The 26971-nt window shown below is 39.4% G+C and overlaps 1 protein-coding gene across 3 annotated transcripts in view; it reads left to right on the top strand.

The window, feature by feature from the left end:
- prmt7 (protein arginine methyltransferase 7) overlaps window positions 1-26971 on the top strand; it is a 47863-nt gene that overhangs the window by 13216 nt on the left and 7676 nt on the right. For 2 of the 3 annotated variants that reach the window (XM_062022372.1, XM_062022374.1), the window contains exons 5-14: window positions 181-293; window positions 6261-6490; window positions 6558-6738; window positions 6814-6941; window positions 13826-13964; window positions 14028-14111; window positions 14212-14259; window positions 17413-17502; window positions 20583-20744; window positions 23609-23683. In XM_062022372.1, coding sequence (XP_061878356.1) covers window positions 181-293; window positions 6261-6490; window positions 6558-6738; window positions 6814-6941; window positions 13826-13964; window positions 14028-14111; window positions 14212-14259; window positions 17413-17502; window positions 20583-20744; window positions 23609-23683 — 1250 coding nt within the window. The remainder of the gene's footprint in view (window positions 1-180; window positions 294-6260; window positions 6491-6557; window positions 6739-6813; window positions 6942-13825; window positions 13965-14027; window positions 14112-14211; window positions 14260-17412; window positions 17503-20582; window positions 20745-23608; window positions 23684-26971) is intronic. The other variant, XM_062022373.1, reaches the window with a different exon arrangement.

The raw sequence follows: 26971 nt of genomic DNA on the forward strand, positions 1-26971 counted from the left end.
ATCTCTAGTAATAATCGTATCAATCGAATCGTAGCACTTTGAATCGTTATTCAAGCTGGAACCTCACTAGTTCAGATCAGATCAGATCAGATAGGTCTTTATTGTCATTGCATAAGTACAACGAAACAATTCGATTGGATTTAGCTGAATAGATATCTGTTTGTTTCTGATCAATTCCAGGTGAAGATATGGAAATGAAGGCCAATGTTCTCATCACAGAACTATTTGATACAGAGCTGATTGGTGAAGGGGCTCTGCCGAGCTATGAACATGCTCACCAAAACCTGGTTCAGGTCTGTATTATCTTGATTTTTTTTTTTACATACAGTGCATCTTGAAAGTATTCACCGCGCTTCACTTTTACATTAAGTTTTGTCCCCAAAATTATTTTTTTAATGTTTGCAAATTGATTAAAAAAATTAAAAATTACATATACATTAGTATTCGCAGCCTTTGCTCAATACTTTGTTGATGCACCTTTTTCCTTTGGCAGCAATTACAGCCTCAAGTCTTTTTAAATACGATGTCACAAGCTGGGCACACCTATCTTGGGACAGTTTGCCCATTCTTCTTTCCAGCTCAAGCTCCATCAGGTTGGATGGGAAGTGTTGGTTTTTATGTGATTTTTAAATTTTTTTACTTTTATTAAATTACAAAAAAGATGAAATAAAAACCTTTCACATTGTTATTATGATGTATTGAGTGTAGAATTTTTAAGACAAATACCGGTAGATTTATTCCATTTTGGAATTAGGCTGTAACATAATGAAATGTGGGAAAAGTGAAGCACTGTGAAGAAATTTCCGGATGCACTGTATGTCTGCTGCTCTGCTTTGCTTTAAAAAAAACTTTTATCATACAAGCAGCTCAGTAAAAACAATCACTATTCACAAGACATATTTACAGCAGCTACTACACAGTCAGCTGATTTTTTATGACGGTGATGTAAGTGGAGTTTTAATATCTAAATTATATCTAAATAAAGTCAGTCACAGAACACATGAAGTGCATATCAAATGCAGTCTTTAAAATAAATAGTAATATAAAAGAGATATTATCTTTACTTCTATTCCTGTGCTAGTTATGGGCTGCACAAATCTAATTTTAATCAAGATCACGTTTTGGCTACCACGATTAAATGACAATGAGCATCTTCGATATATATATAAAAAGCTGGCTCTGCTGCATATCAAATCAAGTACTTTCACAGACTGTGGCAGCAGGAAAGTAATAGCGGCTCGTCTTGAAGCCCAATAAAGCAGCCCTGTGAAGCGGCCCATGCCAGACACCATTGTGTATGAGCGCAGAGATCCATGACCACACCGCGACCGACATCAACAAACTTTTATTGGGCTCTGCAGTCGGTTGCTTTGTTTCACTTTGATTTACTTCCGTGGAGTCAAAGGCAACGGGCATCAGCGACTGCACTGCTTTTAATATATGGCGACAGGTGTGGATACATGCACAACACGCTGCTATGCTGGTCTCCCTGGAGTCGCACGAGCAGGACTAACAGCTATCTATCATGCTAAATAGAGTCTGGAGACACTTTTACGTTGAATAGCAACAATTCTCACCGGTTTTATGAGACGTGCTCCCCATTAAAGTTATACACCCCCTACATCTGCACATGCATATGAATCCAGGAAATGCGGAAGTGCAATTGTGCATTGTAGGGCTCTTTCATGTGAGTGCAATCGTTTCACTAAATAATTTTATATTGCTTGTATTCCGTCACGTGACTTCTTCCCGGAAGTGAAAACCGGTGGTGGTCAACCAAACCAAGATGGCTGTTTTACAGCAAGCAGCGCGCAAACTATCTTGAGTACAAAAGAGGCTTAAATCTTCCTGCAAAAAGCAGATACGAGCAAAAAATCTAACTATGCAATTAAATAGATCCCTATACTTTATCCAAAAAAGATTTGTCGAGTGATATTAAGGATTATACGTCGGCTGCGTCCCCAGACATATCGAACTATTGTGCTCCAGATTCAATTCTACTTGAAAAAACAGATGGAAACTTGAAAAAGAATAGAAGGAAATTGGTATCAAGACTGTCCCGGATGAACTATGCATTGTTTTTGCTCGGATAAGATTGCATTTCATGATTTAACTTTGCATCTACTGATGTTTGTTGTTGTTGCACGCGCCGTTTCCCCGTTTTTCTCAAAATATAACTATAGATGTCAAGTGTCAACATTGTGTATGTGCTGAAAGCTTCGTTTATGATTGCTGCCCTCAGAAAAAGCTAAACTGTTTTAGGTTTTGCTCACATTTGCTTTCTTTTATTTAGACTCGACAAGTTGGTGCTTTTTGAAACACTCGTAGCTAAGGCTGCAGCTAACGATTATTTTTCTATCGATTAATCTATAGATTATTTTTTTTTCGATTAATCGGTTAATCTATAGATAATTTTTTTCGATTAATCTATGGATTATTTTTCCTTTTACCGATTATTTTTTATTTTAAAATGAAGATGAAAAAATAAATGTAGGCCAGTTTTTTCAAAAGGCATGGCTTTTATTTACAAAAAAAAGAAGTATGGCCACTCAGTCAACATTGACAACAACATGACAAAATATTCTGTAACAATGTAAAAATTTAAAACTTTTAACATTTAACAAAATTAAAAGTAGCTTATTTGCTTTTTAATATGCAAATATAAAAGTAAACATCCAGTGCAAATCTTAATATTCTGCAATAGTATAAGCATTTCAAAAGTAAAAGTATTGCTTATTTTGCTTTAAAATGTGCAAAAATAAAGATAAACATCCAATACAAAAAAGTGCAAAACGAAATATTCTGTAACAGTGTAAACATTTCAACAAAAGTGAAGGTATTGCTTATTTGCTAAAATGTGCAAAAATAAAGATAAACATCAATACAAAAAAGTGCCAATCTAAATATTCTGGAGCACTGTAAACATTAGGTATTGCTTTTAAAATGTGCAAAATAAACATCCAGTCCAACACAGTACACAATAACCAATTCTACTCATTCCAGTGAGTGACTAACAGTTGTAATGAAGAAAGGGGGGAGGCTGGTTCTTTTCTTGTTTACAATATTCCCAGCAGCTGAAAATAGGCGCTCAGAAGGGGTCGATTTGGCTGGAACTGAGAGGTAATTAGCCTTCACCTCAAGCCAGGACTGCGAGTGAGCTGAGCTGCAGTTTAAGTTTCTGGAAGGTCAACGGGCTCATAGTGATGTTACTAGTAGTTGACTGGGAGGTGTTTATTATCATTTGGGGAGAGTCCGCTGCTTGATGCTCACCTGCTAAACACCTATCTGCTCGACGCTGAAGCGCTGACTACATACGCTCTGAATACGCACTGCTGATTGGCTGGTAACGTTTTGAATACGCACTGCTGATTGGCTGATAACGCTTTCTGTGTACCAATCAGATGGTTGTGTGGGTGGGACAATGCTGCGTGCTGAGACAGAAGCAGAAGGAGCAAAGCAGTTTGTTAAGACTTTAGCTTTAGCTTAGAAACTCGATAGGTACACCCCCGTACCGAACCGAAAGCCCCGTACCGAAACGGTTCAATACAAAACACGTACCGTTACACCCCTAGCAGATACAAATGACACATTCATGTTTTTGTGTAATGATGACAACGTATGCTCACGCGGACGATTGACTGGTTGATGGTTTTCTTTTCAAATTTTCGTTCATAGCCGTTGTGCTGCTATGATAGGCCATTTCCGCTCGACACAGTGTGCATACAACAACATTATTAGGCCGTGTATTGAAATACTCCCACACTTTTGACGACTTTTGGCGTGATTTTTTTCCCCCTCGCTCGCACCGTCTGCTTTGCGCTCCGCCATGACGGTAGTGTGACGTAAATATGCGACGCGTCGACGCACAAAAACGGCGTCGACGTGTTTACGTAACCGATGACGTCGACTACGTCGACGCGTCGTTTCAGCCTTACTCGTAGCAATTGTGTTTAAGAAATACAAATAATACTTAAATGGGAATTAATAAAAGTATATCACACAAAAACCTTTAACGGAGTGATCACTGCAAACTCATGTATTCTTCGACTGTGCTCTTTTGGACTGGAGAAGAGTGAGAACTTCTTTTCTTGTCATTGTTTCGTAAAGTCTTGCACTCTTCCACCCTTTTTGAGAACCTCTCGAAGAACTCTGAAGAAACGTTTATCCTTTTCGCGATTTGAACGATTCGTACAGCCGAAAACAACACAAGCAATCGGGCATCTTTTCTTCGAGAAAGGCTAGATGGCGCCTTGTAGTTATTGAGAACAGAGCTTGCTTGACCACCACGCATATTTATTGGGAGGGACGTGAGCCGGATGTGACATCAGTATAATCCAAGCAATTTTTGTATTTTGTCAGTTAATATACTTGTTTCACGCTATAAACAATCGGTCAAGCGGGGGTGTCCAACTAATGACGTGCAGGCCACCCACGGAACATGGCTGTTTTTTATGGCCCCAAAAACACCATCAAAAATGTATAAATAGATCTGAAGGCATTGTGCAATTGTAAAAATATTAAATGTTGATACTAATAAATGATAAATAAATGATAAATGGGTTATACTTGTATAGCGCTTTTCTACCTTCAAGGTACTCAAAGCGCTTTGACAGTATTTCCACATTCACCCATTCACACACACATTCACACACTGATGGCGGGAGCTGCCATGCAAGGCGCTAACCAGCAGCCATCAGGAGCAAGGGTGAAGTGTCTTGCCCTAGGACACAACGGACGTGACTAGCATGGTAGAAGGTGGCGATTGAACCCCAGTAACCAGCAACTGTCCGATTGCTTTTTTTTCTCTTTTTTTATTTATTTATTTATTTTTTCATAATGTCCTGCCCAGCTTTTCAGGCAAATCATATAGTAGATGTAGATGCCCATGTCGGCTGTTCAGATTTACTTTACAAAAGAGAAGTGTAGGATAATTCTCTTGTTGACTTATTTGTATTTGACTTTATTAAATGTATTTATATTATCATTTGGTGTAGCCGGGCCGGAGCAGGAGGGGATAGAAAGAGAAAAAAAAAGAAGACAGAGGGGGGAATTGTGGGGACAAGAGGGGGATTAGACAGAGAGACAAAACCAACAACAGCAAAAACAACAACAACAACAGAGCAACATCAGCAAATACTACATGTACAAATATGATGGTAAAAGTAATAGCAAATAAGCAGTTAGTGAAAATGAAAAATAATACAGAAATGACAATGAGCATTATTACATTAAAAATTAAGCAATATGAGTACCAATAGAAATAGCGCTATTGATAATAAACAATACCAATACTTTACCTTTATTATCAACAATACAATTGTTCAAATGCAACAATACATATACGTAATGATAGCTTGAGATACGACAGAATGCAGAAAAATGGGGAGGAAGAAAGAGAAGCAACCTACATTAACCTTGTAGATTGTTATAGTAACAATAGGTTAAGCTTTGTCAGTGTGCCATGTGTTATACCCAGTTTACCCTAGGGCAACAACGTTAATATATGTTTGATGAAACGTGATTATGTGCATGAGTGTATGTGTGCATATGTACTTGTATATGTACAGTATGTGTATATGTGTGCTTGTACAGTGAATGTATATGTACAGTATGTGTATATGTGTGTTTGTACAGTGAATGTATAGTATGTATATGTGTGTGTTTGCACAGTGAATGTATATGTATAGTATGTATATGTGTGTGTTTGTACAGTGAATGTATATGTACAGTATGTGTATGTGTGTGTTTGTACAGTGAATGTATATGTACAGCATGTGTATACAGTATGTGTGTTTGTACAGTGAATGTATATGTACAGAATGTGTATGTGTGTGTTTGTACAGTGAATGTATATGTACAGTATGTGTATGTGTGTGTTTGTACAGTGAGTGTTTATGTACAGTATGTGTATATGTATGTTTGTACAGTGAATGCATATGTACAGTATGTGTATACAGTATGTTTGTATAATGAGTGTGCGTGTGGATGTACGAACTTTGAGTGTGTAAATATGTACTGTATTTGTAGATGTATGTGGGAGCGTAGGTACCTATGTATGTGTGTATGTATGCAAGTGAGTATATGTGAATCTGCATGTACAATACATTTGACTCCCAGTGTGTTGATTTGATACACATTACTAAAACGTGCACACAGCGACTGGGTTTCGGTGACAGTATGTCAACGTGACTCAGCCAGTCCGAGGGCCGTGGAAATTGTGTTCTGGTGTGTAGTAAATCCAATGTCCCTCCTTCCTGTAGGAGGGTTGTGAGGCAATCCCCCACCGAGCGACTGTTTATGCCCAGTTAGTGGAGTCGCCGCTTTTATGGAGCTGGGCTCAGTTGCAGCCAGTAGAGGTGGAGGGCACCCGATTGTGTCCACCGCCTGCTGTGGGCCACTGCAGCGGCACGCATTCCGTGTGTGACATCCAGCTCAGTCAGGTGTCAACTCGTAGCTTCACCCCGTTGGGTCCACTATGCACCATGTTCAGGTAAAAAACACTATTTTCTTCTTTCACCATACATGTCAGTTGTTTCTTACGCTGTCATTTTTTTCAGTGTGGATTTTAGTAAGCCAGTCAGCAGTGCCCTCCAGTCCTATACCTCTCAGTTTGTGGCCCAGACAAGCGGTCAGGCTCAAGTTGTCCTCTCCTGGTGGGACCTGGACATGGATCCAAGTGGAACAATTGTGTGCACCATGGCCCCCAGCTGGACATATCCACAGCCAAAGATTGCTCCCGTTAGTAAACAAAGCCAGTAAAAGGATTGTCTGTTACATTGTCAGTCTGTTTATGACTGTGACTGTGTGTGTTAGTGGCGAGACCACTGGATGCAGAGTGTGTATTTCCTGCCAGGAGAAAGCAAAGTGACTGAAGGACAGGAACTGAGGCTGACTGTCTGCCACGATGACTACAGTCTGTGGTACAGACTCCAGTCCCCCAGGTACGTTACCATATATCAGGTACCTAATTCTTATATTATTTTCAAAGTACCAACCAAATTCCGTCTTTACTACCGATTACTGATTCACTTTTAATCAAATTGGCACTTTGGGATTTTAAATGTACAATAAGGGGCCAATAAAACAACGAGCTTCGGGATTAAATGACCCCTGCACCACATTTTGGATACTTTTACACATCTTCCTCAGGGTTAAGTTTGAAGGTTAAAAGCAGAAGGCCAAAATCAAGATCTGGGACCCAGCAGCCCCCTATAAGAGCCTCTGTGGATGACGTGCAGGTGGTTTCTTCAAGGAGGGGCTTGAACGGCTCATCACATGGGCAAGGATGAGCTTCAAACCAGCTCAGTCCAGGTCTCTAATCCTGAAAAGATTGTTTATTTAACAATTTGTGAATTGTTAAATTGGTCTAATTTACCTGATTTGACATTACAACTTTTTATCCAAGTAAAACCGTTTATATTGATACCCTTCGATCTAGCTGAATCATGTCAACATAAGTGGTTGTCATAATCAAAACTAAAACTATACATTGCTTGCACATGAACTTGTGATTTTTATCCTGTGACATAAGGATAGTGATATTACAGAATTTTTGTCTTTTACTACATTTGTGCTTAGTTTTATTTGTATTCTTGTGTTTTCATATTTTAAATTCTTAACAAACAGGGCTGCTTTGCTCATTTGTAATTAATAAAAGTTAGTTGCTATTAATACCTTCACGCTTTTATTTTTAAGCTTACGTTGCACTGAAGTCACTGTGTGCAGGTTTTAATGTTGTGTAATTAAATTAGTAGTGTTGTCAAACTATATTTTTATTAATCAGACTAATCACACTTCAATTTTGATTAATCATGATTGTTCACAGTAAATTACTTGCTTGATTGAAATTAACTTACAAACAAATATATGGACACAAATGCAATTTTACTCTCAGAATGTCATACAGGAAAAAAATTAAATGTTTTTATTTGAATACACGTCATGTATTTGCTCAAAACTTGCTAAGAGTTTTAAGTACCATCAGGGTTAATTATGAGGTGACATTACCCAGTGATCACACCAGTCAGTCTTTTCACGCATCTTTGCACTGACTTATGCAATGACCTTATAACAACACACCTTTCAGGTATCCATTCACCATTAATGTAAAGGAGCATGTAGAGTCAAAATAAATTGTGTGATTAATCTGTGTGTAATTGTGTATACATGATTAATGCGATATTTGGTGATTAATCATACTGTATGTGTTATTCGCCATATTCATTAGACTGTAGTTATATTGTTGCTCAGTTATAATGATGACGTTAACAATAATACAACAAATGTTGACCTAAACCAGGGGTGTCAAAGTCAAGGCCCGCAAATTAATTATCTATGGCCCCCAAGATCAATCAATCAATCAATCCATGTTTATTTATATAGCCCTAAATCACAAGTGTCTCAAAGGGCTGTACAAGCCACAACGACATCCTCGGTACACAGCCCACATACGGGCAAGGAAAACTCACCCCAGTGGGACGTCAATGTGAATGACTATGAGAAACCTTGGAGAGGACCGCATATGTGGGTAAACCCCCTCCCCCCTCTAGGGGAGACCGAAAGCAATGGATGTCGAGTGGGTCTGACATAATATTGTGAAAGTCCCAACACATCAGCGAAAGTCCAGTCCATAGTGGGGCCAGCAGGAACCATCCCGAGTGGAGACGGGTCAGCAGCGTAGAGATGTCCCCATCTGATGGACAGGCTAGCGGTCCATCAGATGGGGTTGGGAGCAGAGTAGAAAAGAAAAGAAAAGAAACGGCAGATCAACTGGTCTAAAAAGGTAGTCTATTTAAAGGCTAGAGTATACAAATGAGTTTTAAGATGAGACTTAAATGCTTCTACTGAGGTAGCATCTCTAACTTTTACCGGGAGGGCATTCCATAGTATTGGAGCCCGAATGGAAAACGCTCTATAGCCCGCAGACTTTTTTTGGGCTCTGGGAATCACTAATAAGCCGGAGTTCTTTGAACGCAGATTTCTTGCCGGGACATATGGTACAATATAATCGTCAAGATAGGCAGGAGCTTGACCGTGTAGTATTTTATACGTAAGTAGTAAAACCTTAAAGTCACATCTTAGGTGCACAGGAAGCCAGTGCAGGTGAGCCAGTATAGGCGTAATATGATCAAACTTTCTTGTTTTTGTCAAAAGTCTAGCAGCCGCATTTTGTACCATCTGTAATCTTTTAATGCTAGACATAGGGAGGCCCGAAAACAAAACGTTACAGTAATCGAGACGAGATGTAACGAACGCATGGATAGTGATCTCAGCATCGCTTGTGGACAAAATGGAACGAATTTTAGCGATATTACGGAGATGAAAGAAGGCCGTTTTAGTAACACTCTTAATGTGTGACTCAAACGAGAGAGTTGGGTCGAAGATAATGCCCAGATTCTTTACCGAGTCGCCTTGTTTAATTGTTTGGTTGTCAAATGTTAAGGTGGTATTATTAAATAGATGTCGGTGTTGAGCAGGACCGATAATCAGCATTTCCGTTTTCTTAGCGTTGAGTTGCAAAAAGTTAGCGGACATCCATTGTTTAATTTCATTAAGACACGCCTCTAGCTGACTACAATCCGGCGTGTAGGTCAGCTTTAGGGGCATGTAGAGTTGAGTGTCATCAGCATAACAGTGAAAGCTAACACCGTATTTGCGTATGATGTCACCTAGCGGCAGCATGTAAATACTAAAGAGTGCAGGGCCAAGAACCGAACCCTGGGGAACTCCGCACGTTACCTTAACATAGTCCGAGGTCACATTGTTATGGGAGACACACTGCATCCTGTCAGTAAGATAAGAGTTAAACCAAGACAAGGCTAAGTCTGTCATCCCAATACGCGATTTGATACGCTCTAATAAAATTTTATGATCAACAGTATCGAAAGCGGCGCTAAGATCAAGAAGTAGCAACATAGATGAAGCATCAGTATCCATCGTTAGCAATAGATCATTAGTCATTTTTGCGAGGGCTGTCTCCGTAGAGTGATTTGCCCTGAAACCGGATTGAAAAGGTTCACAGAGATTGTTAGACGCTAAGTGTTCATTTAGCTGCTGTGCTACAATTTTTTCGAGGATTTTCGAGATAAACGGAAGGTGGGACACCGGCCGGTAGTTTACCAGGAGATCAGGATCGAGGTTAGGTCTTTTGAGTAGAGGATGAATAACCGCTTTTTTGAATGCTAGGGGAACAGTGCCAGAGGAAAGTGATAAGTTTTTATAATATTTAACACTGATGGACCTAATAATACAAAAAGCTCCTTGATAAGTTTCCCAGGAATTGGGTCAAGTAAACATGTTGTTTGTTTTGTCCCATTTACACATTTTGACAATTCCCCCAATGTTATTTCATCAAAGAGAGAGAAACTATTTTGGAGGGCGGTATCCGTCGTATATACAGTCGTATTTGTGTTAATAGAACCCAGTTGTAGCTGAGATGCATTGTCTTTAATCTCTTTTCTAATGACTTCAATTTTCTTATTAAAGAAATTCATAAAGTCATCTGCTGAGTGGGTGGAGCTACTGGGAGGAGTCCCTTGTTGGGTTAGCGATGCTACTGTACTAAACAGAAATTTAGGATCATTTTTGTTGAGGTGGATGAGATTTGAGTAATATTTAGCTTTAGCTGAGGTAAGCATGCGTTTATAAGTTATTAAACTATCACATCATGCTTGATGGAAAACCTCAAGTTTAGTCGCACGCCATTTGCGTTCCAGCTTTATACATGATAATTTCTGGGCTTTAGTTTCTTCTGTAAACCATGGGGTACGCCTTTTAGGGGCCCTTTTTAGCTTTAGCCGTGCTACACTATCAATGGTGTCGCGCTGGGCGTCATTAAAGTTGTTAGTGAGGTTATCAATAGAGCCCACATAATTTGGGAACGGTGCCATTACCGAAGGCAGTAGGTCAGTAAGAGTCGTCGTTGTGGCAGCATTAATGTTGCGGCTGCTATAGTAGTTATTATTATTATTATTAGTTTGTTGACAATGAGTCAGAACTTCGAATTTTATAAGGTAATGATCGGACATTACTTTAGTGTACGGGAGTATCGTAACTTTAGAGGTGGTGACACCCCTGACAAGCACTAGATCTATCGTATTACCGTTGCGATGCGTGGGTTCATTTATTATTTGTGTAAGACCACAGCTATCAATTATAGTCTGGAGCGCCACGCATGGAGGGTCCGATGGGGTATTCATATGGATATTAAAGTCCCCCATTATGATTATATTGTCGGCGTGCGTCACTAGATCAGCAACAAACTCTGAGAATTCACTGATGAAGTCCGAATAGGGCCCAGGGGGGCGGTAGATAACAGCCAGGTGGAGAGGCAGCGGTGTGACAAACCTCAAAGTGAGCACCTCAAACGAGTTATATTTATTATTTAGGTTAGGTGTAAGATTATAGTTTTCATTGTATATTAGTGCGACACCCCCTCCCCTTTTAAGAGGTCGGGCAACATGTGTATTGGTATAGTTAAGAGGAGATGCCTCATTTAGCGCAAAAAAATCGTCTGGTTTGAGCCAGGTCTCGGCGAGACCAACGACGTCAAGTTTGTTGTCTCTAATGACTTCATTAACTAATAACGTTTTGGAAGATAATGATCTTATGTTTAAAAAGCCCATATTATAGGTAGTGGGCTGTTTTGAGGATTGTTTGTTGAAATTATCCGAAGTAGCAATATTAATAATGTTGCGTTTATTATGGGTAGTGCACTTTAAATAGTTTCGACCATATCTAGGAATTGATACGACGGGGATATTCAGATTGTTTGCTTGATGTTGCGATAAACTGAACGCATCATAGTTAGCTACCTCAGTACAATGTATATCTGCCTCTGACACGGTCACAAAAGAAAAAACATTATGTGAGTTGTGTTTTATTCTAAGAGAATTGCTATGTGTGCAGGGATTATCCAGCCTGACGCCGGCTAGTTCTAGTTTAAATGGCTTCTTACCCGGAGACTCCACGCTTCTTTGGTTAGCTTTTCTCTTTGTTGTTAGCCCCGCTCGGCATCCCCGCTTCTGCTTCCGCTCGCACCGCTTACGTCGTCTCCATTGGCGGTCACCGCTAGCACTTGACTCCGCTGCTACAAAGGCCGCTCGATGTAGCCCGCGAAGTATTCCCATGCTAGCGAGGAGGTCCACCGTACATGCATCTTTCAGTCTATAACGACCCGATCCATCCACATCCAGAATTGTCTGTCGGTCGTATGTGATCACAGAGTGTTCACGCTTTGAGCCAGCCATGAAATTGACAGAAATGACGGGTGTTTTTTGCCAAATCGCTCTACACTCCCAAGAGCGTTAGCATAGCCGCAGCATAGCCATGCGCCGCCATCTTGCATTTTCATTTGATTAGTATTAGAACCGGCCCGCAGGCCACAGCCGCCTGCTGCTGTTTTGCACTCACCATTACTCCATCAGTGTTGGCGCTAGGAATTTTCAAAATGGGGTCCCTGAGCCCTATCAAGTCATAAAAATGGGGTCCCACAGTTAATTTTTGGGGTCTGTCATGCCAAATTTCTTCCCCCTACAAAAACCTCTCTCTCCCTCCCCCCCCCCCCCTGCTGGAATCTGAAGAAATCTATATTGGTTTTTTTTTGTACAGGCGCGAAACAGGACAGTCGCGTGCCGGTTAAGGACCCCCGGCAACTTTGTGATTTTATTGGACGCAGCCCCGGAAGTAAATGGGGGGGGGGGGGGGTGTTTGTAGGGGGAAGAAATTTGGCGTGACAGGTCCCATTTTTCCCTGGGGTCCCTGGGGATAGGTTGATTGGCGACACTAAATTGGCACTAGTGTGTGAATGTGAGTGTGAATGTTGTCTGTCTATCTGTGTTGGCCCTGCGATGAGGTGGCGACTTGTCCAGGGTGTACCCCGCCTTCCGCCCGATTGTAGCTGAGATAGGCTCCAGCGACCCCGAAGGGAATAAGCGGTAGAAAATGGATGGATGGTCCCATTTTTTGTAACCGTTTTGAAAACAAATGATAAATGTATGCATTATCCTGTTATATCTCACATTATATTTTGTGTTTTGGAAAAAGGTTGTCATAAACGTTACTTAATTCATTCAAATAAAAATAATAATACAAAAGAAAACACATTTTTATGCATATGTAAATTTAGTCAGTTATAAACATTCATTCCCTTTCTTCTTTCCTTCATGGATCTAAACTTTACCGCTGCCGGTATTTTTTTCTATATTTCTATTGTAATATTTTCAGAATGTGTTTGTTCTATTTTTGGCTAAAGTAAGACAAAGAAAACAATCTAAAGTTGTCTTTATTTTTTAGTTTTAATGCCATGATTTTAATAGTGGCATTAAAACTAAAATGAAGTGAATGTTGTCTGTCTATCTGTGTTGGCCCTGCGATGAGGTGTCAACTTGTCCGGGGTGTACCCGGCCTTCCGCCCGAATGCAGCTGAGATAGGCTCCAGCACCCCCCGCAACCTCAAAAGTGACAAGCGGTAGAAAATGGATGGGTGAATGGATTTTAATAGGGCGGCCCGCGTGTGCACAGATTTTCCTCCATGCAGCCCCTGAGCTAAAATTATTTTGACATCCCTGACCTAAACGGACAATTTTAGACTCTCACTTTTTATGTCAACACAAGCAGTCACTGTTTTGGTAATAATGAGAATGCGGTGGTCCAGGACTTGATGAATTGGTCCACATTGTCGACATAAACGGGGAGGACTTCAATGTGTTTTGTAGCATTTATAATGTAAATTCTGGTTTTATTTTGGATAAGCTTCATTTATGAAGCCCTGAAAGGTGATTGATTATGAACAGATGTCATCATTTCTGCATGTTGTTTTTCTCAGCCAACAGCATCCTCAGGGCGACCTGCTTCTCTCGCGGCCGTGTTGTGTATGTCAGGCCCACCTGGTTTGGACTCGACCACGGTTTGGTGAACTTAACGACAAACTTCGCACAGAGAGCTACGTCAGCGCACTGCGGAGTGTAAGAATTAAACTGGACTGATCATGCCAGCTACAACTGCTTTGACTGCTGTGCTGCTTGCAGGTTCTAAAGGAGGAAAGTGTTTGTCTCGGAGTGAGTGACGCAAGTCTTCTTCCCGTGTTTGCACATGTGCTAGGAGCCAAGAAGGTACACTGGTGTGATCGTGTTTGCCTTCACTTTTACACATTCAGCTCATTATCAACCCTTGATTGACACGCTCTCCTCTTTTTGGTTCAAATTGTCTCAGGTCTTCAGTTTGGAAAACTCCAGGATGTCCAAACAGGTTATTGAGCAGGTAAACACCGCACACTGGGGGCAACAAGTATTTGAACCCGTGTTCATATTTTTGGCAGGTTCACTTAACAGAAAAAAAACATTAAGTAAAATGTACAATACAGGCCAAAAGTTTGGACAAACCTTCTCATTCAATGCGTTTTCTTTTTTTTCATGACTATTTACATTGTAGATTGTCACTGAAGGCATCAAAACTATGACGAAACACATGGAGTTATGTACTTAACAAAAAAAGATGAAATAACTGAAAACATGTTTTATATTCTAGTTTCTTCAAAATAGCCACCCTTTGTTCTGATTAGTGCTTTGCACACTCTTGGCATTCTCTCGATGATCTTCAAGCACACCTGTGAAGTGAAAACCATTTTGAAGCTCATTAAGAGAATGCCAAGAGTGTGCAAAGGAGTAATCAGAGCAAAGGGTGTCCATTTTGAAGAAACGATAATATAAAACTTATTAGTTATTTCACCTTTTTTTGTTAAGTACTTAAGTCCACATGTGTTCTTTCATAGTTATGATGCGTTCAGTGACAATCTACAATATAAATAGTCATGAAAATAAAGAAAATGCATTGAATGAGAAGGTGTGTCCAAACTTTTGGCATGTACTGTATATTATACTGAATTTGTATACCTGCAAACTGAGCTACAAAAGCCAGCATGATAACGTTAGCATGCAAACAGTAGACATGCTTCAAATACCAAAATGTATGATTCCGAGGTGTGTAAATGCAAAATTTGTTTGAAATGCTTGCATGCTAACAGTTATGAAGTGTCAAGTACCAAAATATATTATTCTGAGGTGTATACCTGTAAAATGAGCTAAAAATGTTATCATGCTAATGTTACAGTGCTAACAGTTATAATGTCTCAAGGACCAAAATACTTGACTGAGGTGTCTGTCTATCCATCCACTTTCTACTACTTGTCCCTCTCGGGGAGCCTATTTTAGCTGCACTCGGGCGGAAGGCAGGGTACACCCTGGACAAGTTGCCACCTCATGGCAGGGTCAACACAGATAGACAAGCATTCACACACTAGGGCATACCTGCAAAATGAGTGAGAATCCTAACGTTTTAGAATGGCTTTACTAGTCGTCATAATTTGAATACCACAGAAAATCTTTGGAGGAAGCTAAAATTTCAAAGTCCCAAGCAACAAACTCAAAATATCTGTAAAATAGGAGTGGGCCAAAATCCTCCTGAAATGTCCTCTGACTGCTGTGCTTGCCTGCTGTGATTTGGTCACCAAATCAGATTTTTTTCTTAGGAATAAAATACAAATGTAATATTTTTGTTTGTATTCTGTTCCAAAATGGGCTGTTGATATTAGGGCGGTCTCTACTCCATCCATCCATCTTCTTCCGCTTATCCGAGGTCGGTCGCGGGGGCAGCAGCCTAAGCAGGGAAGCCCAGACTTCCCTCTCCCCAGCCACTTCGTCCAGCTCCCCCCGGGGGATCCTGAGGCGTTCCCAGGCCAGCCGGGAGACATAATCTTCCCAACGTGTCCTGGGTCTTCCCCGTGGCCTCCTACCGGTCGGACGTGCCCTAAACACTTCCCTAGGGAGGCGTTCGGGTGGCATCCTGACCAGATGCCCGAACCACCTCATCTGGCTCCTCTCAATGTCAATTTGATTTGGAGTAGTATAATTTCACTATCAACCTCACACATTATAACCACCCATCCTTCCGACCACTATAGCTGTTTTAAAATTAAGTTATGCGATTAAAACATGATTCTAAAGTGAATACTTAAAAATACTAACCTTATGACAAACATACTTTTGAAGAGAAGTGTTTTTGGCGACACCTTGCCAGAATAATTCATGAAGATAAGCTCTTGACAAAGTAATTTAACCGATCTGAACACGTTTGTTACTGGATACTTTCTTTAATACACTTCTGCCTTGAAGACTTTGTATGTGTAAGTAATATGCAACTATAATTATTTGATACTTGTTTATATTGACAAATGTGCTGTTTTAAACTGCAGTATTGTTCAATTAAGGACACTTATGTATGTCTAGCTTGTGTGCTATTGTGTGCCAGCTCCTATTTCACATATTTTCTTTACAACATGTCCAAAAAGGAGTAGGAAGAAGCAAGGCTTATCTAATCCTCCCCCTTTGTCGCTACTCGATCAGCATCGAAAGAGACAATTGGTCCACGCGTGTGCGAACACAACATCACTTCCGTAAACTTGTTTCATGGCAGTTATTTTCGTTCACGCCGTCACCGTTACCATGGTTTTCTATTTTGTAATCTTTTTTTGAATAACAATATTATAAAACAAAACACACGTTGCTTAAGAATACAGTATTTGTTATGAAACCGTACAGAAAAAAACTGTGCTCAGCAGCCTTAAATGGGAAATAAATCTCTTTTTTTTTTTAACTACTTTATTTAAATACATTTAAAATAGAAGTTCAAAGTATATCAAACAAACCTTTAACGATGGTAGTCAGTGCTAGTGCGTCATTAATTGCAATGACAGAAGTTTGAAAGTTGTTGAAAATGTGGTGATAATACTCCGTTTTGTTTTGTTTTTCAATCTACCCCTTGCTCTTTTTTATATTATTGTTCCCTTTTACCCCCAAGCAATCTATTTTTTATTCTGTCCAGCTTTGCACAAGTAAACACGCTGTAGGACTGCTAATATTGAAAATTATAGGGATATAGCCGAAATTGATATCGTATTGGGACACCCCAAACAGGTCAATTGAATTTGAGACCTCTGCTCTAGATATTCAAGTATGATTGTCCTCTCAATCTAAGGACCTTACTAAACTATCCAATATTTGCAGTGTTTAGTGTTTAGCCTTTTTGAGCTGGAAAGCGTCACAAATAAGATGGCGTTATTTATGGGGATCACCATTAGCTGTGCTTTTTGATAGCATTCATACAACAACATTTTTGATGGTCTACTATGGGTAAAATCTAACGAATCAAATTTGACAATGAAAATCTTTAGTGAAAGCCCTAGTTAATATTTTTGTCAGGGTCTAAACTTCCAAACACTTATTTCCAACTCTATAAAATCAGACAACATAACGGTATCACTTTAAGCACATAAAATCATGATCTTTGACGTTGATGTATTTCAAATAGATTTTTGGACAGAATTTTGGTTGATGTTACCTGTCATTGAATCTGCAGGTGCTGGAATCCAATTCATTGAGAGGAGGAGTTGAGCTGCTGGAGATCAGACCTGAGCAGCTGAGCAGTAACGATTTAGGAGGAGAACAGGTACCTTTCATCCAATCATTCTTTGTCACTGAAAAGTTAGTTTTCAGTCATTAAGTAACGCACAATTTAGGATCTCTTTATTGATGCAGAATTTCATAACAGGTTAGCTTGGGCGTAAAAGCTTCTTCAAAGTTAGGCAGTTTTACCATTACTTAAGCCTAAAAACATTGTAAAATGTGTAAATAAATTAAAACATTTTTACTGTAGAGAGCCAATTTAGAAATTTCATTTTTGGGACCCCCAAAATTAAAAAAAATTCACCGAACCAGATGCGCTTGCAAAATTTAGGGAGCTTTCATTTATGTTAAAGGCCTCAAAAAGGCGCTTAAAGGGAGAAAATATTAATAATAATAATAATAATAAACATTGCAATTTTAATAGGGTCCTTGCTATGCTGTGGATTGCACATGCGGTGTAAAATTATGGATGAGTCTTTTGCTTTCCACTCAGTACTTATTGTAATAGTGGGGTGTCAAACTCTTTTCATTGACGGCCCCGTAGGAGTTATGGCTGCCCTCAGATGTTTGCAACTGTGAATAATGTATGAATAAAAATGTATAAGGATTTGCATCATGATATTACACAATTACTTGTCACGTTTCCTCATGGGGTGGTCAGCGTGACTTCAGAATGCGGAGACAGATGACGATGTACAAGTAATAATTATAGTTAATTCCTAAAAAAAACACAGAGAGTGCAGCAAAAAGGTGCACATGAAGCATATAATATCATGATGGCCTTTGCAAGGTATGGCATGGCATGAGCAAAGCCCATGTGAAACAAACATTGACACCAACATGAACCAAGAAACAGTGAACAATTACCAATTCAACCCTGACTAAACAGTGAGGCTGGCTTATTGTCATGGTCTGTGGGTGACGAACCCCAAGATGCAGAGACGGCAGGCATTGAACGGGAAAACATGATTTAATTAAACACTATGGCAAAAAACAAACAAAAGGGTACAAACAAAAGGCACGCACAAGGCGGAGAACAAACTTGGCTATGAACTTAAATAGCACAAAGGCTAACTGTCGACAAGAAACAAAAAAACTTACTGTGACACGAAGGAACTATGACTTGAGCGGAGTGGACAAAAGTAGACAGAGCTACAACGACAAATAGTGACAGGTAGAAGCTACAGGTAGAAGTGACAATAATCCAGCAGTGACTGGAGGGCAGAGCAGGTATAAATAGCAGCTGGTTGATTGGCACCAGGTGTGGCCCGGTGCCAATCAGCCACAGCTGAGGGGACAGCACTCCGAGAGACAATCAGGAAATGAAGACAAAATAAAAGCACTGACAGGAAACTAAGACAAACGCAACCAAACTGTCAGGGGCAACCCTGACACTTATAAAGCCATCTGGTTAGTGATCAGTGGCAGGTGAGTGTCCTTAACACTATTTAGAGGCAGGTGTGCCTCATCAGCACTCCTCACAACAAGTGACAACAGGAGGAAAAGAGCATTGGAAACAAAAATAAACACTAAACACTGTAAAAAACGCAAACAAATTCAAGCTGTCAGTAGCAATCTTGACATTACATTTGATTTTTGAATTTATTTTTGCTTGCACTTTAAAAATCTGCATATTTTAGGGTAAAAAAACAACAACTGGCAACTGAGTTGAATCTAACTGTAAAATGTACAAAGGTTTTTTAATTTCTGTAAGATGGGATACAAGCACAGCAAAAAGAATAGACGGTAGGCAGGAAGTCAAGAGGCATTTATTGTCATCAAAAGTCAAATGTCAAGACATGTAAAATCAATCACACACTTCCGGCTTCAAAATAAAAGCACTGTGCGTCACATATGGTCCAACTACACGAAGTGAAGTGAATTATATTTATATAGCGCTTTTCTCTAGTGACTCAAAGCGCTTTTACATAGTGAAACCCAATATCTAAGTTACATTTAAACCAGTGTGAGTGGCACTGGGAGCAGGTGGGTAAAGTGTCTTGCCCAAGGACACAACGGCAGTGACTAGGATGGCGGAAGCGGGGATCGAACCTGGAACCCTCAAGTTGCTGGCACGGCCACTCTACCAACCGAGCTATACCGCCCCAAACGAACCAAAATTAAAAATGGCTTACATTTAATCGTGCAAAGATGTTTTGTAATGTAAACTGTGATATTTCTACCTAAGTAAATGCGAGTACATCGGTTGAGGAATATCCCGGCTGGCTGAAATATTGCGTGTATTCTTTTATAAAATGTTCTGGTTGATAGTCCGCAATTACAGAATGTTTAGCAAGCTGTATATTACAAGTTATTAATAAATAGATAAGGTTAAAACATTGTCATGCACTGATATGAATGCCAATAACTTGTACAACTCTTTATGTACAGAATATCAGAAGCATTTATTCAGGTAGAAATATCAAAGATTACATTGCCAAACATCTAACAATCAAATCATGATTGTAACAAACCACATGTTGTGTCATTAATGCGCAAAACTGTTGTCTAAACAGCGGAAGTGTTGCTCCTCTTCTCAGAATGCAAGTGCTCCTACAGCAAGAATACAAATTCTATCGAGGGTACAACAACGCACTGCAGGTCTTTTTTTTTTTCATTAAAAGTGTGTTTATGTCTATTTGGTTTAACTTAAGCTGTTTAAAAAGGCATAATGTTTAATAAACATGTCATTAAAGCAATCAAATTGTACAGTCATAGCTTTGAAAACTAGAAAAGGATCTGTCTGTGGTACACTTATTAATGATAAAAAAATTTATCTATCTGTGATTAACACGATTACTTTCGTGTTAACTATGAACAAAATGTCATTCTTGCGCTTAAATATTAGATATAATATCAAAAGTATAATGTATGCAATATGTGTAGTAAGTATACAGTATGTGTATACGTATATGATTTGTGTAAGTATAAAGTATATAATATAATGTGCATTTGTATAATGTATATAATATGATGTGTATAAATGTGCTATAAAGTGTATAATGTATATAATGTAGGCCCCCAGGCACATCAGAGCTACTTGACTGCCAAATTCTGCAAAACACAAACATCTGTTTAATACCAGTAGTTGAGTTTTGAATACATCAAGTTGTTCTCATGCAGATTTCAGTGCTGATGGGAGAACCGTACTTCAGCACCAGCATTCTACCTTGGCACGCGCTGTTCTTCTGGTACTGTCGAACCACCCTGGCTGCCTTCTTGCGGCCTGACGCCACCATCCTGCCCTGCTCTGCCACTTTGCACATAGTGGCTGTGGAGTTCCAGGTAGGAGACATGGCACAATTATACATGGATGATAACAGTAAACACTTTGAGTAGTGTAAATGTGAAAATAAAGTATATTCACCAGTGGATACAAATCAAACGTTTTAGTGGTAGAGGAATTATACTTTTAGCACTAAAAGTTTGTTACATTATTATTTTGTTACATTAAATTATTTATGACCTATGCTAATCTCTGTTTGCTTGTTTTTTACATTATATTTAAGTATTTGTGCTTTAAATTTTCTTGTGTTTTTATAGAAGTGTTTACATATAGATTTTACCTGACTTTCTAGTGATTGTGAATGTACAATTATGGTAAAAAATGTAATCACCATACTTGGAGGACATTCATCCAGTTGTTTCGTAGGAAAAAAGCAGATAAAACACATGACACAGAACTATGGTAATTTCAAAGTGCAACATTTGGCAGCTCCCGCCATCAGTGTGTGAATGGGTGAATGTGGAAATACTGTCAAAGCGCTTTGAGTACCTTGGAGGTAGAAAAGCGCTATACAAGTATAACCCATTTATCATTTATCATTTATAACATTTTGGCTTTGAGAAACTCCAAAACAAATCAAGGCCACAAAGCACCCTCTACATTTTCATTTCCAAAGCCAACACCTGCATCAGATTAAGTATGTTCAGAAGTCTGCAGATAAAAAGGAGTGTTTTCACCTTGCATTCGGTGTATTGGCATGAATTATGGCTCCTACACGAGAGATGTCAAGAGATGATTATTAAACCTCTTCAAGAAGGTTGCAAAATATGTAAATTGTTCACTTTAAACTATGTCTAAAATCTGGACTAAGTACCAACAACATGGGAAGGATGTAAAAGTTAAGCATACTAGTAGAACAAAGAAAACATAAAAGCCTCAAGACAGAAAACCTAAAATAGGTCTTGAAAACAGAAAATGCACAACAAAACAAATGCAGTACAAATGGGCGGAAACTTGAGTCATTGTCTGTGACTGAACCCTAAGAAAGTGCCTTAAAGAAATGAGATTTAAATACAGAAAAGTTAAACCAAAGCAGTCATTAACAACTAAACATAAACAACAAGGTTACAGTGGGCTAAGGAAAAGCAATTGTGGACTATAGATGACTGGACGAAAGTAATATTCAGTAATGAATTGCAAATCTGCAATAGGCAACGTGATGAAGCTGGGACTTTTTTTGGGTGCCGTTCCAATCAGCTTCATGAAGACGATGGCCAGAAGAAAACATGAACATTTTTACAGTCGTAATGGCCTAGAGAGATGGCTGTTATTACATTGTCAAAAAATGCATAAGTGTACTTTGAAAATGTGGGCACTTTTCTTATTCCATCAATTAAAAGGATGTTAGGGGAGGGTGACATAATTTTTTTTCAGTATTAAAATGCATTTTACCAGACAGCAAAAACAGGAAAAAACCTACTGTAAGATACATATGGCCTGCAAATCCAATTTAAATTAAATTTAAACCTCCAAGACTGGTGATTCCACAATTTTTTCCAGAGGTTGTATAACATCGTTATATTCACACAAGCATACACTACCGTTCAAAAGTTTGGAGTCACCCAAACAATTTTGTGGAATAGCCTTCATTTTTAAGAACAAGAATAGACTGTCGAGTTTCAGATGAAAGTTCTCTTTTTCTGGCCATTTTGAGCGTTTAATTGACCCCACAAATGTGATGCTCCAGAAACTCAATCTGCTCAAAGGAAGGTCAGTTTTTTAGCTTCTGTAACAAGCTAAACTGTTTTCAGATGTGTGAACATGATTGCACAAGGGTTTTCTAATCATCAATTAGCCTTCTGAGCCAATGAGCAAACACATTGTACCATTAGAACACTGGAGTGATAGTTGCTGGAAATGGGCTTCTATACACCTATGTAGACATTGCACCAAAAACCAGACATTTGCAGCTAGAATAGTCATTTACCACATTAGCAATGTATAGAGTGTATTTCTTTAAAGTTAAGACTAGTTTAAAGTTATCTTCATTGAAAAGTACAGTGCTTTTCCTTCAAAAGTAAGGACATTTCAATGTGACCCCAAACTTTTGAACGGTAGTGTACATGGAAGGATGCATGTCTAATGTAATGTAGAATAATACATGCTAAACTATCTTAGCTTTAAAGGGGTCTTATTATAATTTTTTTCTACGTAACAAACACTTTGTAGTGGTTTACCTAACATGTAATGGTGGTTCTTTGGTCAAAATTTAACATAGATTATGTTTTACAGACCATCTTTAAGCCACTGACCATCTCTTTAGGATGCGCCATTTTGTGGGCGGTCTTATTTACGTGCCTCCACTTCGACTTCGTCTTTACCCTGTTAGCTATGTCATAGTTTTTAGCGCTTCCATATCAAGACTATGACAGATGTAAGTTAGAGCCATATGTCTGCCCCACAACAAGATGACAGAAAATTTTTTTAACAACTTTTTGACTACTCGCGCAAAGCTCTTTGGGTAAAACTTTACCAAACATGAAGAAAAATGTCACAAATTGGGTAAACTCCAAATAGCTAGTTTGGAGGAATGCAAGATTGTTTTATAAATATCTCCGCCATGTCCCCATGGTTCGATTTAACATTTTTGGGACATAGGCAGATCACAAATACAAAAAAACAGGTACCAATAGGTAAGAAAAGTTGGTTTTGCATAATATGACCCCTTTATGTGATTAGTGTAGTATCTCATAGTATATCTCATTAATAATCTGTTCATTATATTTGTACAATATGCAGACGGGCAAATAAAAATGACACTTAAAAGTGGCCCCCGAGACGAACTTTGTACATTTTTCATTTGACAATGTTTATTTAGTACAAAACAGTTAAATAATACATTGTAAAATATATTGTGTGATAGGATTTGTGGAGGATACGAGCTCCATGTGTTACCTGTGAAGGTTTCGATGTCACACCCATGGATGAAATGGTGCAGGTAACATTTTAATTTTGAACTTCCTTTTTTTTTTTTTTTATGAAAAATAATAATCCTTTAATCCCATTGTGCCAACTGAAAGCGAAATGAAAAGATTTGGAGTTTGTGACATTGTAATGCTTGTTTGTGTTTGGGCTGTCTTACCTCCATGGATTTTTTTCCTTGCCTTTGTCTAACTTCTGCTGTTCAATTAACCGTCAAATGCCGGTTGACCACCTTTGTCGACATGCGTGTGTGTCACTTAGTTTGTGTGAAGGGCGCCCAGAATAGACAAAGAACCCCAAACCACCTGCAATAAAAAAGTAGACTACCACAGCAAAAACAAAAACAGGAACCAATAAGCTGAGAAACCAGCAAACAAGCAAAATAAACAAGGCAACAACACCTCACAAGGCACAGCCCAAAAAACTATAGTGCCAAATATGTGCGCATAAAAACCTGTCTTTGTCTTCCTGCGCACACACATAGTCTGTTTGTGAAGAAAAACATGAGTGTTTGGACAAAACAATTAGTGTCTTTTGTCATCTATATTCACATTTTACTCTACAACCTATTAAATGATGGTATTACCTTTTATTATAATGTTATGTGAAGATGTCAAAAATCAACCCTTAACAAAATGATTTAATTTACGATAGCTTTCTAGAAGGTATTTGTAATGTTGCATTATATAGACCTACTTTATATGATAAAAGATATATGATAATTTATCCACATTCTGATGTCATAATGCCAAAGTTGAGTGTGGCGCCCTCACTATGTGAACAAATTTGTGTTTTTTTATTGTTTTTATTTTAATAACTTTACTCCATAATGAATGATTTAATGTGTTTTAGAAGTGACACATTTGGATAGTAACAGTTCCCTCTAATTGGCTCTTGGAGACAGTAGGCATTTAAAGGGACCAGTCAGAAAGGAGGTGAGTTGCAGACAGTGTATTCAATTCCCGCCCCTAAAGCCTGGTATATACTCTTGCGTCACGTAACTTAGCACGGTATATTTGCGAACATGAGAATTTAGAACATCAATAAAACATGGACATAAACAGTTACACCGGCATGTCCTTACAAAGTTATTTAACAGTTTTGTTTATTTTGAATAATCCCATAGCCCGTCCTCTTCCGTGAATCAATCAGGGGTTGCACAGCCCTTCTTCACGCACGTCGTCTTCTCTCGTTTACAAGTAAACCGTCCAATAAGGGTGAACTGATGTTTCTAAATCATTAGTTCCAGTGCCAACAAAGATGTCAATGTTGCAGTTATTGCTCACTCTTCACAAGAAGGTAAATATCTAGTCAAGGACAGCTGCATTTGCTCTTTCTGGAGACACTTCCCTCGAGTGTTTTGGAAGAGAATGGCAAAACACAAGTCAGTCCCCACAAAAGAAATATAAACCAATGAAGACACTGTCAGAGAGGGCGGGACGCAAGCTGAGTGATGCGAGAGTATATGCCAGCCTTAAAGAGAAAACGCGAGCACAAACAGAGTTGATGCGGTGGTTTTTATGTGGACGGATTTTAGCACGGTTTTCATGCCATGCAAAACCAGCAAGACAACACCCACCTAGAAAATATGGTGCCACACCCAAAATCAAACCAAAGCCAGGTGCCTATGGCCAGAGAAGCAGCAGAACAAACGCAGACTAACTGCAAACTAGCCAACAATGCCCACCCCCAGGACGACCAGCCACCAACAAGCCCACAACTGAATAATGGTACAAAACCCAAAACCAGTAAAGTTGGCACGTTGTGTAAATCGTAAATAAAGACAGAATACAATGATTTGCAAATACTTTTCAACCTATATTCAATTGAATAGACTGCAAAGACAAGATACTTAACGCTCGAACTGGTAAACTTTATTTTTTGCAAATATCAGCTCATTTGGAATTTGATGCCTGCAACATGTTTCACTAAAGCTGGCACACATGGCAAAAAAGACTGAGAAAGTTGAGGAATTCTCATAAAACACATATTTGGAACATCCAACAGGTGGACAGGCTAATTGGGAACAGGTGGGTGCCATGATTGGGTACAAAAGCAGCTTCCATGAAATGCTCAGTCATTCACAAACAAAGATGGGGCGAGGGTCACAGCTTTGTGAACAAATGCGTGAGCAAATTGTCGAACAGTCAACGAGCTATTGCACGGAATTTAGGGATTTCATCATTTACGGTTCGTAATATCATCAAAAGGTTCAGAGACTCTGGAGAAATCACTGCACATAAGTGGCAATGCCCGTGACCTTCGATCCCTCAGGCGGTACTGCATCAAAAACTGATATCATTGTGTAAAGGATATCCCCACATGGGCTCAGGAACTCTTCAGAAAACCACTGTCAGTAACTACTGTTTGTCGCTACATTTGTAAGTGCAAGTTAAGTAAAGTGCAAAGTGAAAGCCATTTATTAACAACACCCAGACCGCCACCGACTTCGCTGGGCCTGCGCTCATCTAAGATGGACTGATGCAAAGTGGAAAAGGGTTCTGTGGTCTGACGAGTCCACATTTCAAATGTTGTCCTCCGGACCAAAGACGAAAAGAACCATCCGGACTGTTATAGGCGCAAAGTTCAAAAGCCATCATCTGTGATGGTATGGGGGTGTATTAGTGGCCAAAGCATGGGTAACTTACACATCTGTGAAGGAACCATTAATGCAGAAAGGTACATACAGGTTTTGGAGCAACATACGGTGCCATCCAAGCAACGTCTTTTTCATGTACGCCCCTGCTTATTTCAGCAAGACAATGCCAAGCCACATCCCATTGAAAATGTGTGGCGCATTATGAAGCGTAAAATACAACAACGGAGACCCCGGACTGTTGAACAGAGTCGGGACCCGTCTCCGCTCGGGATGGTTTCCTGCTGGCCCCACTATGGACTGGACTTTCGCTGATGTGTTGGATCCGCTGTGGACTGGACTTTCACAATATTATGTCAGACCCACTCGACATCCATTGCTTTCGGTCTCCCCTAGGGGGGGGGTTACCCACATATGCGGTCCTCTCCAAGGTTTCTCATAGTCATTCACATTGAGGTCCCACTGGGGTGAGTTTTTCCTTGCCCGTATGTGGGCTCTGTACCGAGGATGTCGTTGTGGCTTGTGCAGCCCTTTGAGACACTTGTGATTTAGGGCTATATAAATAAACATTGATTGGTTGATTGATTGAATTAAGCTGTACATCAAGCAAGAATGGGAAAAAATTCCACCTGAAAAGCTTCAAAAAAATGGTCTCCTCAGTTCCCAAACATTTACTGAGTGTTGTTAAAAGGAAAGGCCATGTAACAC

Source organism: Entelurus aequoreus, linkage group LG16 (genome assembly GCF_033978785.1).
Source record: "Entelurus aequoreus isolate RoL-2023_Sb linkage group LG16, RoL_Eaeq_v1.1, whole genome shotgun sequence".
Lineage (NCBI taxonomy): Eukaryota > Metazoa > Chordata > Actinopteri > Syngnathiformes > Syngnathidae > Entelurus > Entelurus aequoreus.